Source organism: Macaca fascicularis, chromosome 2, assembly GCF_037993035.2.
Source record: "Macaca fascicularis isolate 582-1 chromosome 2, T2T-MFA8v1.1".
Lineage (NCBI taxonomy): Eukaryota > Metazoa > Chordata > Mammalia > Primates > Cercopithecidae > Macaca > Macaca fascicularis.
Window position 1 is genome coordinate 11,977,939 of NC_088376.1, and position 19,357 is coordinate 11,997,295.

The following is a 19,357-nucleotide window of genomic DNA, read 5'->3' on the forward strand; positions in this document are numbered from 1 at the left end:
CTTTTAACCATATTAGTTGGCTTTCATTATAGACTTCAAAGCACGTTTTTTAATCCACATTTTCTGGCCAAGGTTTTCCAGCCTCTGCACTACTGACATTGAGGCCTGACAATTCTTTGTTCTGTGTATATGTGCAGGCCTGCCCTGTGCAAATTTAGCAGCATCCCTGGCCTCTACCCACTAATGCCAGCAGCATCCCTTCTCCCACAGTTGTAACAACCATCTCCAGACATTGCCAAATGTCCCTTGGGGGTAGGGTTGCCAGATAAAAAACAGAAAGCTCGATTAGATTTTAATTTCATATAATACATTTTTTTGTGTGTTAGTGTTTCCCAAATATTGCATGGGACAAGTGTATCCCAAATATTGCCAGTGACCTATGAAAAAAATTTGTTGTTTATCTGAATTTCAAATTTAACTGGGTGTTGTATCTTTTTATTTGCTAAAGTGTGAGGCAAATTGCTCCAGTTGAAAACCACCAATGTAGAGCAATAGTTATTTTCAGCTATTTTTTTTTTTTTTTTTAAATAGCTGAGGAACCTGGCTTGGGGAGGCAAGTGCTTGGTCTAAGGCTATAGGGCAAGAATGGTGCAGAGATGAGATCTGAACCCAGGTATCCTGGTTACACATTCCCTCTTTCTTCCTTTGCCTAGAAGAACTATTCATCTTTATTCCTGAAGGGTTGAAACTGAGAGATAATCAAGACCAAGGCCACTTGACATGGGACTGTGCCCAGGGTTGCCAAGAAGTGGAGATGGCATACACTTTCTCTAACATGGTTCTTTGAAGGTAACTATTATTCCTCACTTAACAGATGGAAAATTGAGGATCAGAGAGTTTAAACAATGTTACTAGATTAACTAGTTAGTAAGTGATAGAGCTAGAATCCTAAAGCAAGTCTGACTTAATGCATACCTGACATTGCATTTCTGGCTGGTGTCCTTTACTTATTTATTCTCCCCCTCTTTCATCAACTAGGATTACCTGAAACCTTCTAGCTAGATTTTCTGGTTGTATCAAGATACCAGTTCTTTGATCTATTTTAATTTGGAAATCAGACATAAAAGAATAAACTGGTCCAGAACTCTTTCAAAATACCATTTCTGACCGAAACCACATCATGAAACCATTTGATTTTCCTTTTGGATATGGTGCCTCCTAAATGAGGAGTTCATCAAAAGAGAGACAATGGTTAAGCTACAGCAATCTGTAGACTATGTATTAGCTTCTGGAAAATTAAAAATTGATTCTGTTATGCTTTTATTTTAAAGAAAATATAAGATGTTTTGGTTCTTTGTACACAACAGGATATTGCTGCTAAGAACTGTAGATAGTTTGGTAGAGAGTCATTAACTCCTATTCATCCTTCAATACCCAACTCAAATACTACGTTCTTTATGGAACTTTCACTGACCTCTTCCTCCTGAGGTAGAACTATTGTTTCTACACGTGGCTTTCCCTAGTACTTTGTATATGCTTTGGTTCAGGTTTTTTTATGTGTATCCCCAATTATTTACCAGGATAATCTGTATATATTAAGCATCTGTGGGGAAAGAAAGAAAGAATAAGATGAATATATATGCAAGAAACAAAGTAAAGATATTATTAAAAAATAAAATTAGCTCTTTTCTCAACTATTTTCGTACTTCCTTTTTCTCTCCCCTTTCACATAACTCTTCAGTTACTTCCTGAGTTTTAGTTTCAGAGAATTTTGTCAGGAAGATATGTTAAAGCCTTGCAACTAAAAGTGTAGTTCCTGGACTAGCATCACCAGCATTACCTGAGACCCTGTTAGGAATGCAGATGCTCAAGGCCCAACCGGGTCCACTAAATCAGAATGTGTATTCTAATAAGACTTCTGGGTGACTTAGATACTCACTAAATTTCGGAGATGTCTTGCCTTATAGATCAGCAGCCTAGGAAAAGCGAATACACATGTATTGAAGTCCTTCGTTTGGGGTACATGGCAAACATCACTAATCCATCACCATTTTTTCTCTAAATTGAGGTGCAGCTTTAGAAGCTTCTTTGGTGAGGCACTTTCAATCAATTAGTCTGGAAGTCGGTTTGCCCTCCCAGATCTAGCCAACTCTCTCATTTTTAAAGAAACTAAGGCTCAGAAAAGCAAAGTGATTTGGTAGATATCATACTGTTCCTTCACGCAGAGCTGGAATTAAGATACTAATCTCCAGCCTCATGGTCTTATGGTCTTCTTGTCACACCACGCTGGGAAGTTAAGCAGACATGGCTCGAACCAGGGCTTACAAATGACCTCTTTCTCATCATCCCAATGGGAGACCTAGATTACTTGTCACTGTCTTCTCAGTGTGTGTTTTAGAAAGAGCTTGATATTTGGAGTTAGAGCATTACAACTTAAACTGCCCCTAAACTTTAGATATCTCTCAATAGTTACAAAATTTTCTATTTAAGGGGAAGAAAGGGAGCACATTCTCTAGTACAGCTGAACTGTAGTATGGGGCCTCAGTGAAAAATAACCCATTCCATCTCTCCCCTACTCCAAGTTCAGTTGAACAAAATAGTTTCTAAGTTTTCCAGGAAATTCAATAATATAGTAATTCACCAGTGACTTTTGAAATGCCATCAAGCAAGCAGAAAGGATCCTTTAAAAATGCGAAGACCCCAAGGCCATCTTTCCCTGCCTATGTTCCCCACTCCTTGCTCTACTACATCTTTTCCAACCCTGTCTTAGCTTTAAAAAAACTAATGGCATTCATTGTTTATAAATGCCTCTGTTGATCTTTCCTATTTTGGTTCCTGACTACTAGTGGAAAAACTCTCTCTACTTCCCCCTCCCCTCACCCGCACTTGGCTTTAAAAATAGCAATTAGAGTTAGGTTGGCCGAGGGCCTTGTGGTTGGAGTCCACAGCCTTTGCCCTCTGGGTCACTGGTTCACATCCTAATACCATGGCTGGTAGACTTTTCTTCTCTTTCGTGTGTTTTGCTTAAAGTTTTGGGAGGAGGTATCCTCCTGGATGATCATTTTCTCACGACCATCTGGGAAACATCTGAACTTGATATCCCTGACCCCAGTATTAATAATATCTGCTACGCTGTCTTCTTCTCCTCTTTTCTGAAGTCTGCAGTGTTCACAATTTCATGTGCTTTCTTCAGAATTACTCTTCTAGCTCAAGGCTGAATAATTTGTATTGATCTTCAGGTCTCCAAAGAATGGACTGGCCAATTCATGCTGAACCCCCTTTCCCTATTTCCAGACTGCTTTCCTAGGAATTTGATATATGGTTAATATCAACCTGCTTTTCACACATAAAGATAGCTTTAATAATAGTGAACAGGTTTTAAGTCTTCTAGTCCACAAAGTGCTTTCACATGTATCACTTTAGTTGTCAGTAAATTCTATGATGTAGGTATTGTTATTTCTAACTCATTTTAAAGACACTTACATTGAGAGAAGGTAAATCAGTTGTCCCAGATCGCTCGATCCACCAACCCTCTGACTCCTTGGCACGATCCTGCCTCTCTCCTGTCTCTTGCTGGTCTATATTTTGAGTTTGTTTGTTTGTGATGATCCACTCGCTGATGATCACCTGTGGCACTGTTGATGACCGTTAGGGGTACTGAACAAAGTTTTACTTTCTATGAATCCAGTGAGACAAAGTTCTTACTTCACCTTTGTTAGTTACTGGAGGTTTGAGCAAGTCAAACTAGGCAGCATGACCATGATTCTTCGGGCAATGAGGTAGTGCAAGCATTCTTGAGAAAAGCAGTAATGTGATGCCGGTTTGCTTCCAGAAGAGATATGGTGGCAGTGTGTTCAGTGGATGAGGAGATGGAGAGAGAGGGAAATGACATAATTTAGGAAGTTCTTGAAAGAATTCATATGAAATGTACTAAAGCCTGAACCAGGGTGGGAGCTGTGGGGAAAAGAAGTGGGTGCCGATGAGAGAGAAGCCACAAAAGTAGCACTGACACTGTGGTCATGGAAGGGATTTCTCGATAAAGGGGCCAGGTAGCTGAGGATGAGGTGCCATCTGCCCTCAGAGGAGAGAGAACGCCAGCGAAGTGGCAAGTTTTATTGAGGGAGGAGACGCTTTGTCTCACTGTAGATGTATTTAAGCATTTTGGCATCAAGAAGGCATGTGGGCAGCAAACTTTTGGCAGTCGATGTAATAGACTAGACCTCCGGAGAGCAGGGAGGCCTGCAGCAGCTTCGCAAGGTCCCTATACAGCAGGAAGCAAGGCAGTAAGACAGGGAAGAAGGAAAGTGCCTTGAAAGTTACTAATAACTGAGCACGACTGCATTTGAGTACTGGCTCATTTAAACTTGACAACACACCTATTAGATAGGTGTCTTTTTTCTGTCTTTTAAAATAAGAAAATAGATACTCAGAAGGTATTCCTTGAAATATCCTTACAAACATAAATATTAGAATAATCTCAGGCACAGTGATATAGTTCTTTCAGGTCAACAGAGTCAGGTTCGTTCATCGTCCTTCATCAGTTTTAATTATATGTGATTCTTGGCACTTCTCTTTATGACACTGGAAATGGGGGGATGGTGTCTGGATCTTAGATTGCAAAGGATCTGGTACAGGCTGAAGTGGATATGAGCCCTTTCAACCACAGTTCTTGCTATGACAACAGAAACATACTTCCCTGACTGGAGGCAGGAGTGTTATGCACATGCGTGTACATTGTATGTATGGGCCTTCCTATGTTTATTTATCGTAATGTTGTTGAGGCAGGGTCTGCAGGGTTGCCATACGCTTCTGCATTTTCTTCCCAAGGTATGTGTAACATGTGATAGAATGATACCTGCTTTGTTTCTGTGGTTGAACAATCAGACAGCGTTTGATAAGCTACGGAGAAAACACTTTAACAGGATTTAGCCATATATTTCTCTTCACTCTATCCTTAATAATTGGGTCACAGTGTAGACACACACACACACACACACACACACACACACACCTGCCTGTTTCCCAGACATATACAAAGGACTGCCCTATTTTATGCTACCGGCCCAGTTCTGTCATTTTACGATGTGGTATCCACTGTGGCTGCACAACCAAGAGGACCATTCTAAAGTAGGTCAGTGGAGCATTCCCTGTTACGGCAGCTGAATGATACTGCAGGATGCACATTTTCCAACTGGCCTCCCTCTTCTTTGTGTTTATAGCTGCAGATGTCCTATTCCTGTGGATTCCTAACCTTTACACACAGAAGTAAGAATGAGTCAAAAGGCAGGCAGCCTCTCAACTTTGTCATGGCTTGGTCTGAACCTTAGGCAGGAAGGCAGGAAGGCAGGAATCAGCAATATCACAGGCGGGAAAAGGCTTTGCAGCTTCAAGTAAAGAAAACTCTTAAGTGCATCCAGGATTCATTGCTGTGTCTACTTTCTCTCCACCCCAAGCTTCACTCAAACTCCACCTCAGATAATTTCTCCTCCTTTCTTCTGACCTGGGCAATACTTTTATTTCTTCCTGAATGGAACAGAGATAAAATACATGAAACACAACTGGTCTCAGAAGAACATGAAAATATGTATTCAGAATATATGTGCTGTGATATTACTGAATAGTATCAATTTGGTGACCTCTAGGGAATGACTAAAAATATAACAAAAGACCACCTTAAATGATCAGACATTCTCCCTTTTCTGGTCTATTATTTAGACACTGAAAATATGTTCCTGTGTACCACTTCTTTCTGCTAAGGTATGATCTGAAAAGGCTCCTAAAACACAAGTCTCTTTTTAGGGGCAGGAAAAATATTACTGTCCTGAAAGATCATCTCTACACAGTGGTTCAAGAAATCACCAAAGCACTTGCAAGCATTATGGGCTGTAATTTGAGAGAGACAGCCTCTTTCCTTTGGCTGACTTAAAAAATATTCCCCCCTCCCTGATTTTGATCATTTAAGACTTCAGTTAGTTACTATTAATAGTAAAATAAACAGTTTACAGGAAGGAAGGTCTGTATTTTTTTTCTTACACTGATAAGATAGAGGCAGTGTCTGACAACTTGGCAAATTTTTATTTTCTGGAAAGTTGTATGCGTATGAAGACGTTCTCTTGCCACTTAGTCCCTTTCTCATTCTTAATAGTCATGAGATGTTTAAGGATGGGGTGGAGAGGGGAGATAGTGTCCATGTCTTTCTAAGATTAGCATATATAGAAAAACAGATTTAGAGATATATGTAGCAGTATTATGACCAAAGTCATTGAAATGAACTAGACTCTAACAGTTCCTTTGGCTTCCCAACTTCCACAAACTGGTACCCAAAATAGAGTTCAGACATCCTCCCATTAGCAATTTGGCTTTAGGACATTCCAGTTTGACCACCTGGATAGAGGTCTGGGTGGGATGGCCTTGGAAGGCCAGGGAGAGCACCAGGAGGCTTGTTGAGCCCACCTTGTCCACCTATAACTGAAGAGTCAGTCATGGAAGGAGGCCCCACAGGCCTTTGGCTTATAGTGGCAGGGGCTCCTCCTTTCTGCCACTTTCTAGGTAATGTCTATTCCCCTTTCCTTTGTTACCTCTCAGTCTCTCACTTGAATTTATGATGATGTCAGACTTGGTGTTCCCAGATATCAGTATAGGGCCCCTCACACAGTTGGTGCTTAGTCCATGTGTGATGGATATATGATTATTGGAGTTAACTGCAATTCTACCTTCTTAATTCTCAGCATTTTGCTTTATGTATCATAAAAATGATCATAACTGTATTTCTGATGATAATATTTCTTGCTGGTTGAACACTCATTCACTCACTCAACAAATTCATGTTGGCCAACTATTAGGTGCTGGGCTTAGTACTAAGGACACTCCAGAGAACACAGCACATCATGGTGTCTGCCCTCTGGAATTTATGTTGTCACATTTGCCATGTGCCAGTTTATGTGACTGTATTACACAATCTGTCTCCTTTACCCCTTTAGACAATGCCATAAGGAAAGATATGCCTTGAAAAGTTATACTATGTTAAACAAAAGGCAATTATAAACAGCATCTGCTTTTGGTTGGCAATAAAATACAAGAGAATCGGATAGTATGATAAAGGAATCTAAAGAAGAAATTTTAAAAATATGCTGAAATGATGTGTGGGGTATAGGGAAGCGAAAAATAAAATTTCACAATCCAAATCCTTCGTAGAGGCAGTGAAGGACAGAGCTGATACTGCAGCTGATTTAATTGCTAACATAAAGCAGCAGTGCCCGAGTCTTTAGGTTTTATAGACTAATATAAAAGGCAAGAATGTGCTAGTAACTTCAGTGAGAGCAAAGCAGACAGGGGAACAATGCTAAAGAGCGGATCTGCGTAAAGCCACCAGAAAGCCCTGAGTTGACCTCTGCTCACCAATCTGCCCCCACCTGCGAGAGACTCATTAGCTAAACTAGTGGAATCCATGGCAATTTACTCCCTTATGTATTTGCTACTCACATTTTCTTCTTGAAAAAATATTACTGAAAATAAACTTTGAGCAACTGAGAAACAAAACAAAAATAAGAGCTTAAGAAAAGGGAAGTTAAGTATAGCTAGAAGAGAAGATTTGAAATGTTCCCAACACAAAGAAATGATGAGTGTTTGAAGTGATGGATAACTTAAATACCCTGATTTGATCATTAAACACCGCATGCATGCATCAAAATAACACACATAACTCCTAAATAGGTGTAATTATTATGTACCAATGAAAAGGAAAGAAAAGAAGAAAAAGAACTGGGAAGTTATGTAGTAATAGAATAGAATGGTGGTGAGTATTGAAACCGGTTAAAGCTAGAAATATCTAACAAGATGTATAAATCTTGTTATAAAATTTGTATATATCTTAAGATTTATTCTCAATCAAAAGTATGAATTATAAAACACTGAAATAATAAAAACCTGGATTGATTTTTAAAATCTGGATTAATTTGCAAAAACAGGAAGTAGAAATACTGTTGCTAGGGAGGTGGGAGTTGAGATGAAAAGTTTGGTAAATTTGTCTGGAATCACAGAGGAACAAAATACCATATTTATTTTTACTTTTTAATAATTTGAGAAATGTAGAATAAATAATGTGTTTGAAAATCCCAGAGGTAATTATTGGTAGAACATATTATATATCTGCCAACAGATGAGTAGCTATTAAAAAGAAAGAACATAGAAACCACATGTGAAATACTGTACACATACACAAAATGGAAGGAAACACAAGCTAGAAAGCATGTAAATCATAAGACAGAGGGAAGGCCAAATATTTCACTCATGACGAGAAATGCAAATCTTCTTCTGTTTGTGAATAAAAATTCAGGTTGGGCAAAAAAGAAATCTAAAAACAAATTATGTTTATTTTCAAAAGAAGCACTTAGAGAACACGACAAAAAAGGTTGAGTGTAAATGTAGATAAAGGCCTATCAAGCAAACATAAAAAAAAACTAAGGTGGAAATATTATTATTAAAGTGGAATTAATGACAGAAGCTTTAAATGGGATGGGATGCCACTGACCGGGTGCAGTGGTTCACACCTGTAATCCCAGAACTTTGGGAGGCCAAGGTAGGTGGATCACCTGAGTTCAGGAGCTCAAAACCAGCCTGGTCAACATAGTGAAACCCCATCTCTACTAAAAATACAAAAGTTAGCCAGCCATGGTGCAGGCACCTGTAATCCCAGCTGCTCAGGAGGCTGAGGCAGGAAGGAAGGAAACACAAGCCAGAATCGCTTGAACCTGGGAGGTGGAGGTTGCAGTGAGCCAAGATTGCGCCAAGGCACTCCAGCCTGAGCGACAGGGCGAGACTCTGGATAGGATGCCATTTTATTTGGGTATGGATATAATTCACAGTGAAGATATCCCTGTTATGACCTTCATGCACCAAGTATCTTTGCATTAAAATATGCAACACAAAGGAGAAATGAAGAGAAAGATGACAGATGAGGGAAGAGGGTCTCTGTGGCAGGCTGCCTTTTGGGCAGGCTGGAGCCTTGATATACTTGGGAGTGACTTTTAGAAAAATCAGAAAATTTTTCCATGTTGTTCTATTTTTGTTTAAATTTGCTTCCATTGCTGTTGGTTTTATTTGAAGGCAAACTGTTTTTTCCCCATTTACTAACAACTGTTTTAAAAGCACTCACTGTGGGCCAGGTGTATGCTGTATAGCTGCAACGGGAATAGGCACATAAATTACAGCTGGCTGTGTCTTCGAGGCGCTTACCAAAGTCTACACTGTCAATAACATGGAAATTCAGAGAAAGTAAGTGATCACCATGGAATTGGATAAAGCATTTTAATTGGGTCTTGATAGATGTAGGACTGGATTGATGGAGAGAGTAGGAAGGAAGGACATTCAGATGTTCCAGTAGGAAGAGCCAAATGCTGGGGAACTAAAAATGGGCCCAGAGAATAGTATTAGGACCTTCCATGGATACGTGAATATTTGTGGGAGAGCAGTGGGAAATACGATCACAAGAGCAGGCCTCCTCACTTCCTCTTGTCCTGTCTTCTCTTTCGATGGCAGCTCAAGGATTTTTTAAGATGACATGCAATGCTCCAGAGCACAGCAGTATCCCCTAAGGAGTATCACTTCCATTTCTGTGTGAGACTCTAGGATATGTCCTCCTTGAAGTCTACCAGCATCAATTTTTGCTCAATCTTTGCTGGAAGGATTGTGGTTTAGTGTTTCATTTAAGTAATTTTCAATGAGCGATTTCTTAAAATACACAGTACTTGGCAGCAGGCATAAAATTTCAGAAAAATAATAGCAGACGCTAACTTAAAAGTATGTTGTGCTTTTTTTAGCTGAAAGGTGCTGTGTACAAGCCGTATGTCCATGTGTGCCATTTATACTTAGTAATCTCTGTGAGAACACTGGATGGACCTTATATTGAAGTCTTAACAACTCTTTAATGAATCTGCCCTTGCGAGAGTTAGAAATTCTCTCTGAATTATGTATATTAAAGAGATACATGCCAAACTGTGTTCAATAGCAGCCAAATGGAATTACGGAAAAGTAGCTGTTGATAGAGAACTCCTTAGTTACAATCCATTTGCCCCACTGCCTCCGTTCTCCACTGAGAACACCTGGGCTGTTTTCAGGATGGCAGGATTTCAAAATGCTAATGTGTGCTGTGAATATCCAAAGGGGGTACACCAGACAGCATTTGCCAAGCACATAGTTTATCCTCTCCTCAAATCCAAAATCCACAGAGCCTGCATCAATATCCTTTCTTTCTTTCTTTTTCTTTCTTTTTTTTTTTTTTGAGACGGAGTCTCGCTCTGTCGCCCAGGCTGGAGCGCAGTGGCGCAATCTCGGCTCACTACAAGCTCCGCCTCCCGGGTTCACGCCATTCTCCTGCCTCAGCCTCCCGAGTAGCTGGGACTACAGGCGCCCGCCACCTCGCCCGGCTAGTTTTTTGTATTTTTTTAGTAGAGACGGGTTTCACCGTGTTAGCCAGGAAGGTCTTGATTTCCTGACCTCGTGATCCGCCCGTCTCAGCCTCCCAAAGTGCTGGGATTACAGGCTTGAGCCACCGCGACGGGCCTCTCTTTTTTTTTTTAAGAGATGAAGTCTCACTCTGTTACTCAGGCTGGATGGAGTACAGTGGTGTGATCATAGCTCATCGTAGCCTCAAACTCCTGGGCTCAAGTGATCCTTCTTCCTTAGCCTCCTGAGTAGCTGAGACTACAGGTGTGTGCTACTATGACTGGCTAACTTTATTCTATTTAATTTTATTTATTTTAATTTTATTTTTTTAGAGACTGGGTCGGAAGTGGGGGAGTTCACTGTTTTGCCCAGGCTAGTCTTAAGCTCCTAGCCTCAAGCTATCCTCTTATTTTACCTTTCCCAGTAGCTGAGATTACAGGTGCAAGCCACTGTGCCCAGTGGAGGCTACTTCTGAAACTGCTTTAAGAAACTGCTCTTTTTAGTGTCTTGAACTCTGCCTCACAGTATCATCTGTCATTTTGCACTTGGGGCTCCAAGTGAGTTTAAACGTTCTTCCAGATGAGATCTTTTCAACTATTTTAAGATAATAGTTTTCAAAGTCTTTTCCAGGCCAAACATTGCCACCTCTTGCAAACATTCCTTATCTGCTGGGTCACCATCTCCTTAGCATGACTATGTTCCAGCTTTACTTATTTTCACTTAAAATTCCGTGACCAGGCTGGGTGCAGTGGCTCATGCTTGTAATTCAAGCACTTTGGGAGGCCAAGGTGGGCAGATCACTTGAGGTCAGGAGTTCAAGACCAGCCTGGCCAACATGCGAAACCCCATCTCTACTACAAATACAAAAATTAGCTGGGGGCTGTGGCACTTGCCTGTAATCCCAGTTATTTGGGAGGCTGAGGCAGGAGAATTGCTTGAACCTAGGAGATGGAGGTTGCGGTGAGCTGAGATCGTGCCATTGCACTCTAGCCTGGGCGACAGAGCAAGACTCCATCTCAAAAAAAAAAAAAAAAAAAAAATCTGTGACCACAATCAGTAGAATTCTCTCAAGTGGGCCGAACGTGCAAAGAGAGAAATGAACTATTTGCATCTGTTGGACCAGACATTACGCCGCATTTTTTGTCCTCTAGTAGTAAAGAAGCAGCTAAGTTCTGGACACCCGAGATTAATAATTGCATTGGACAAACCACTGAGTTCTGGGTGCTGCATTTTAATATGGAAACATACTATGGCTCAAAGGAGAGTATCTATGTGAAACATTAAAAATAAAAGCTTTAGAGAGAATTTGTATTTTATTATTTGCAAACTGTACAGCTCCTAAAACAACTTCAATTAAGTGATGGACAGAACCTTAGAGATTCAATTCCGTTCTAAGAATTCACCGAGTTGACATTTATTTTTTAATATTCCCCTTGATCTTTGTTTGGCCTTTCTTACCAAGAGACAACTTCATTGATGAGCAAACACTGATTTGTCTTTTTAGTTCAATGTCTTTATGTATATGTGTGTGTGTGTATGTGTGTGTGTGTGTGGTGTGTATACATATATATTTTTTCCATTCAAGGTTTGGTTAATGGCTTGTGGCTTTGTCGAGCAATGGGATGAAGTCAGAATAGGTCAGAAAACAACTTAATTGTCACATAACAGCACAGCAGGAAGGCCTGGGACTCAGTGTAATGTAGTATTTTCTCATGTTATATTATTCATTATAATGGCAATATAATGTTTTAGGTACAGCAATTGCAAGGTTCATCTGCATTTTAAATTTGTTCCTAGTGGAGAGTGTTTTATGCTTCATCTTGTAGCATCAAAGTATGTTTATAGATATAGTGGAGCCTTGTCCTGATCTTATTTACCATTCTAGTGCTGTGAGTGTTGGCAGCCAATGACTCACAGATGCCCCCCTTTTTCTTTCCAGGGGGCTGTCCTTGGCCAAGTGGGATGCTCCTTGCCTGGAATGCCGCACTCTCACTACTTCCTGGGGGCAGGCATGGCTAGTGACTGAGGGACAGAAATGTACAAAGCCTAGTCCTTTGTCTGAAGGTGGGACCACTCGGTGGAATTAGTCTGAAGCAGATTCCAGGTGAGACCACACCCTTGCTTAGCTACTCCCCCCGCCTCTCCTGCTTCTTTGACTCTCCTTCTGCTGAGCGCACTCCCCACAACAAATCTCTTTCATAAGAGGCCCCATCTCAGGCCCTGCTTCTAGGGATGCTTTCCTAAGCCATTGCCATTATTATTCCCCCCAATGGATGCTAGTTATGAAAGTGAATGATTCTTTGTGCAGCAACTGTATAAAGAAACTTGAAATTTTAGGCAATGAAATACATTTTTCGAAATATCTGTTTAGAAAATATGACTCCGTTTAATATGCTGTGTCTTCTAAGTGAATTTGAATTAAAAACATTTAGTTAATTTAAAAATAGTTTTCAAAACAAGATATCTGGCAATAAACAGAATGGAGTCCCTCAGAAACATCTCCTTATTTGATGAAGTAGACCCATGCATTGAGTTAGTTATATTAATAGTACATGTTGACTTGTCGAAGTCTTTGAAATTTCAATGAGATGCAGATTATCACACAGATTTAATGCTTTCCTGAAATGAGTCATTGTAGACAGTTAATTCAATGTAAGACAGAATGCCATAAATGGAATACATTTAGGTGATACACAGTGAAGCTGAGTTCTCCCACCCCTAACCATCATTGTCAAGGCCTAAGAGTGGATCTGCTTGGTGGAAGAAGTGTGTTCCTCTAGCCAAGTACGAGAGACAGCTCAGAATTCTCTTAGACTAAGACTCAGTATTGAGTCCCAGTGACTCAAAGGCACGGGCATTCAGCGTTGAGGCTGACAGACACACCTAACTGCCTATTTCATGTCTTCGTGAAAAGCTGGGTTGATCATCTTTGGCTTGCTTATGTGACCAAAGTTTCAGGGAAAGGATAGCTAAAGAGGTGATCATAAAGGGTATCAATGTGTTGAAGGCAAGGTTAGATGAGCTGGAGGGCATGCCACGGTGCCTGCTAAACGCAACAAGTCTGAGAACCTGGTAAATAGCAATTTCAGGTGTCAAGTTCAAGGGCAAAGGCCTAGCTGGCAATAAGAAGCTAAGGAAATTAGAAATGGATGGGCAGTGAATGAGGCTGGGGTCTTGGTCTACTTTTATTGATCGGGGATCTTATGGCAAAGGTGAGGACTTTCCATCTTCAAGGCACAGCTGTCAGGAAGGCACAAATGTGAGTCCTTGTAAACTGAACTGTGAGTGTACATGAAGGATGTCAGGTTCATTTTATTTTTAAAGAAGTATCTGTCAGTTGGAAAAAGCGCAGATGAGGTTTGATTCTTCTTGGCTATCATTATACAACCTTTGGTTCCCAGTTGAAAGGAAAAAACAAACAACTTTAATATCTTTTCTGAGATGTCATTCTAAGGTGATAACAGCAGGTGGTCTTTCCCTAAAATCTAGAATATGAGGATAACCTGTGGCTTGAAGGAAACAAATCTTTAGGTAATCCATGTGGAGACAGAAAGCTATATCTGAAGGGTCAAGAAAGAGAGAGAGGCAGATCAATTGTGCTCCATTATCAGATAATTAAAACACTCTATGTATTGTTTTAGAAAGTTACAGCATACACCAGCCCCTACTTATCTTCATTTCTCTTCCTCTTCTCACCTCCTTCCTTCTGCCTTTTCCTTCTCCCCCTTTTCCTTCTGCTCCATATCCCCTTGCTAAGCCCCTTTGTTCTTTCCTGAAGGGAGCCTAATATTGGTTTATTTTGTTTCTGTCCTTGAAAAGAGCAGTGAGACTTGTTGATTCTTTTTTCTTTCTTTATAAAGATAAAATGACAGCTGCAATGTAAATTTATTTCTGACGAGAGAAAAGTGCAGTGCAATTCTCTTTAGCATAGGACTTTTTTTTAGTGATGTTCAAAATAGGGGCTTTCAAAATTGTTGTTGTACTTGAGGTGTACCTAGAATCCTCTTTAGGGTAACGACTATGACATTCCTCAGAGGTGAACTCATTTCCGTTACTCATTTTTAAAAACACATCCTCTGTCTTTTCACACTCATCACAATGAGATCTAAAATAGAGGCTTATCGTCACCTATTTAAGGGTTATTTATGAATAACACTGCCTTGAAAAGGCCCACTGGAAATTTGTGTGGAAATTGAAAGTGACACAGATTCAGAAGCCAGGCAGGCACAGAAACTAAGTTAGAGGCCGAAGTGTCTAAGTACTGTAAGCGTGAGACATGATGAGACCCTCCCACCACCCCCGGCCCAGCAGCCCCAAGCTGACAGTCAGATGCTAGGCATTAAGTCCATATGGAGATGTGAAGTGGAAGGGTGGGAGCTCCAAGACTTGGCAGACTCTACCAAACAAAACAAGATCAGTAATCCAGAGAGCATCCTAAATGGTAGATGAGATACTGAGCCCATTCTCCACCCCTCCCTGTATCCAAGCCCTTTGCCAGGTGGCTTGCAGTACTTGCTACTAGAGACAGCAGGTGGGGGCTAGGGGGTTGCCTCTGCCTTGACTATGGGTTTGGCCACATAACTTAATTCAGCTAATGAAATGCCAGTAGAAGTCAGTGTGCCACCTCCGGCCCACGGCCTTAAGAGGCTTTGCATGCTCCCAATTGTCCTCGCCATGAGAAGTGCATGATGTGGCTAGCCCACTAGTTCAAGGAGAGGGCAGGAGATAGAAGAGAGAAGATGCAATAACAAAGCTGAGTCTGGATCAGCCAAACCTCAGCTGATTTGAAGATGCCTGAGTGAGGGTAAAACATGGCCATTTTTAAAGAACTTCTAAACTTTTCAGCACTTTAAAACTACTTTTTAGGGTGGCTTTTAGGCAACTTTCTGGTGGAAATCTTTGACTGATACAAGCACTGTTCCTAAGTGTCACCATTTAAAAGGAGAAAATGAGTCAGAGTGACTAGAAAATAAGAACATGAGTACATAAAGGTTTTCTGAAAATGAGAACAAGCCTTGTGTGTGATTGTAAGAAGGGTTAATATTACCCACCATTTTGAAGATCCTACCCCTTAACTGAGCCTTGGTAAAGGGTGAGGAGAACTGCAGAACCCTGACTTCCAGGCCATATTGGATGTCACTGATATGACCATACACATAAGACAGATATTGGCGTTTTTTCGGGAAGCAACAAGGATTCCAAGTCTCACTTGTTGCCTATATGCAGTGACGGGCTGATGCAGGTGTTCAAAGACCCAGACCTCGGGCTTCAATGCAAGAACACGCTAAAGGGCTTTAGGGATCTCCAGGGGATCAGCTGAAGTCCTGATTACAACTGTATCATAACCCAACTTCTCCCACTACCCAGTGCTGCTTCCCTTACCTTCTCACAAACACTGTTCCCCAAAGCACTCCTGAATGATCTTCCCGCGTGTAAATCTCTGAGGCCTAGCATCTGTCCGCAGGTACCTGGCCCCGTGGCACACCACTCTCACTCAGCTTTCCGGGGTGCTGGGATCTGGAGAAAGGGGTAGGAGAAGGCCTTACCCACTATCATGTGGTTGCAGACATCACAGAAAGTGGGCTTCTTGAAGATGTGATCCTGAAAGGCATGAACCTTGCCGCCTGGATGCAGGCCAGCCCTGGCGGGTGTGGACGTCAGGCTTCCTGGAGCAGGGAGTGGGCTGGAGCTGGGGCTGATCTCAGCCACCATGTGTGCTCGCAGTTTCGTGTCTTCACTGTTGGTTCGCTGGAAGAAGTTGTCAGCACTTTTGCTCCGTAAACTCTTGGTCTTGAAAGAAAGTGATCGTTTTAGTTTCTGGAGCTGCAATGCAATGACAGAACAGTCTCTCTTACGACCAATGGATCAAGCAGACTGAGGCTGTGGGGGTAAGATCTGCTGTGTGCGCTGCACAGTCCCCACGGACACCCTCAGCCTTGAGAAGGCTCATAAATGTCCCTGTGTGGGTGGGGTGATGGCAGTGCCTAGTAAAGAGGGAATTTCCCCTGCCCCTGCCACTAAGCCAGATGAGCAGAAAGAGGTCCCATTTTGCCCTTGCTTCTGCCCCTGCTCCTCCCCACCTGTCTCCTTAAAGTCCTACCAGTGTGCTGTCAAAGTGTCCCACCACATTGAGTTTTGACATAATTTGCCTTTTGAATTTGAATCATTGGAAATATTAAGTGTACATACTCATGGACTCAAAGGCTACATGTGTAAAGCTGGCCTTTCTCTCTTATGATCACTTAGCAGCCACCTGTCTGCACACAGCAAAGCAGAAGAGTCTATTGTCTGACTCAAAATCGATCTCGCTAAACTATCCACAGAGCACAAACCAGGAACTCTCAAGTCTGCTTGGTTCTGAAGCATACGGATGAGTAACCTGTGTGTGTGTGTGGGACACAGGACATATTGTATTATCCCTTTGACTCTCTCTGCTCTTCCTGCTGCCCTCCCTCTTGCTTTGGCCATGACAAACTAGACTATTTCTCCTTTGCCTCTGGGGCTTATGAAAAGGCACCAAAACAGGTTTGGAAAAGCACAAGATTCTGGCAGCTCTGGGTTTGAGTTTAATCTGCCCCTCTATTCTGGATCCAGGAACTGGAGGATTCTGCACCCTGATGACAGCTTGTACCATGGTGCACCTTGCTCTGTCCATCCCCACAGTGGCCTTCTAAAAGTCTCTCCTGTTCACGGTGCTTTCTCATCACTAGTCCTTAGTACAGAGTTTTTCTTTTCACCCAGCAACAGGTCACTTCACCTTTAAGGTGGTTTCTTTTTGTAATTGAATATCCATGGGAGTTCTTTCTGTTGCCCGGAATAAACATGTATGGCCCAAAGCTTCAGAAAAAAGATGCTCAGATATCAAACTAAAAAGCTTCTACACAGCAAAGGAAACTGGAAGAAGCTGTCAGCACTTTTGCTCCATAAACTCTTGGTCTTGAAAGAAAGTGATTGTTTTAGTTTCTGGAGCTGCAATGCAATGATGGACCAGTCTCTCTTACGATCAATGGATCATGCAGACCCAGGCTGCGGGGGTGAGATGTGCTGTGTGCATGGCACAATCCCCACTGACACAGAGTGAAGAGACAACCTGTAGAATGGGAAAAAGCATTTGCACAATATGCATCAGACAGGAGATTAATATCTAGAATATACAAGAAACTTAAGCCTCTCAATGGCAAAAAAAAAAAAAAAAACAACCCTCCAAACAATCCAATTTTAAAATGAGAAAATGATCTGAACAGACGTTTCTCAAAAGAAGACATACAAATGGCTGACAAATATATTTAAAAAGTTCAACATCACTAATCATCAGGGAAATGCAAATCAACACCACAGTGAAGCATCATCTCACCCCAGTTACAATGGCTATTATCAAAAAGACAAAAATGACAAATGCAGAGAAAAGGGAACTCATAGACACTGTTTGTGGGAATGCAAACTAGTGCAACCTCTATGAAGAACAGTATGGGGGTTCCTCAAAAAGCTACAAATGGAACTACCATGTGATTCAGCAATCCCACTGCTGGGAATTTGTCTAAATGAAAGGGAATCATTACACTGAGGAGACATCTGCCACCCCCCCATGTTAATTGTAGCACTATTCACAATAGCCAAGATATGGAGTCAATCTATTGGTCCAACAACACAATGAATGGATAAAGGAAATATGGCACATGTACACGATGAAATACTATTCAGCCATAAAAAAGAATGAAACTCTGTCATTTGTGGATGACAAAGATGGAACAGGAGGACATTATGTTAAATAAAATAAGCCAGGAAAAGAAAGTTAAATGCTACCTGTTCTCACTCACATGTGGAAGCTAAAAAAAGTTGATCTCATAGAAGTTAAAAGTAGAACAGAGGATACTAGAGACTGGGAAGGGCAGGGCGAAAGAAGGATAGGGAAAGATTTTTTATATAAAAAAATGACAGCTAGATAGGAGGAATAAGTTCTAGTGCTCTACAGCACTGTAGGATAACTATAGTTAACAATAATATATTATATAGTTTCAAATAGTTAGAAGGAGGATACTTCTGAATGTTCCCAACATAAAGAAATGATAAATATTTGATGTTATGGATATGCTAATTACCCTGATGTGATCACTATACTTTATATGCATTGCAAAATCACTATGTACTCCATAAATAGGTACAATTATTTTATGTCATTAAAAATAAAATCATAAAAGTAATTTAAAAAGAGAAAAAATAAACAAATGGTGCTCAGTACTCTTGTCTAATGAGGGTCTCCATAAGTTGGTCAGACTCCCCCGACACAATATATCAGACAAGTTTACATGGCCTTGCCAAGCCCAACCACCTCTGTCTTAACCCCCTAAGTTCCACTTCAGAAGTCCAGGAAGATATGGTGGTCATTAGTGTTTGGGGTAGACTACAAAAAGCCTGCAGTTCTCTCCCCTTTCCCTTATCCATGCACTTTGCAATGTGAATTTGCATCTCAATCTATCAAAAGTGGAGTCTAGTTTCCCACTCCTTGAATCTTGTTGGTTTCTGAAATTTGACCAATAGAAGGTAGCAGAAGCAATTTTAAGGCAGTTCCAAGCCCAGGCCTTAAGAGGCCTTGCATACTTCTGTCCACCCTCTAGATACCTACCAAACTGCCCAATGAAGCCTGAAGGATTATGAGACACATGGTCCAGTCAATTCCCTGCCACTTTAGGATAGAGTCCAGAAGCAGAGCCACCCTGCTGTCCTGCGGGAATAAGGGAGTCTAGATGAGACCAGAAGCACTATCCAGCTGAGTCCTTGTCAAATTGTCAACGCACACACTCTTCAACTAAAAAGATGACTGGTGTTCTCAGTCATTAAATTGGGTATCTATAGTGTGTACACAACAATAGATAACCGGTACAATGCTGTTCTCTCCACCCTCATGCATGTAGTGGGATTGTATTTCTTTGCCCTCCTGAGGTCAGGTGTGGTTGTGTGAAGCCAGCTCTCCACT

At 41.2% G+C, this 19,357-nt stretch overlaps 1 protein-coding gene across 5 annotated transcripts in view; it reads right to left on the reverse strand.

Annotated features, from left to right (window-relative positions):
- Positions 1 to 19,357, reverse strand: part of STAC (SH3 and cysteine rich domain) — a 170,236-nt gene that overhangs the window by 88,562 nt on the left and 62,317 nt on the right. For 4 of the 5 annotated variants that reach the window (XM_045387152.2, XM_074030800.1, XM_005545470.4 and 1 more), the window contains exon 2: positions 15,930 to 16,206. The exons of the other annotated variant lie outside the window; for it this stretch is intronic. In XM_045387152.2, coding sequence (XP_045243087.2) covers positions 15,930 to 16,206 — 277 coding nt within the window. The remainder of the gene's footprint in view (positions 1 to 15,929; positions 16,207 to 19,357) is intronic. 5 annotated transcript variants of the gene reach the window in all.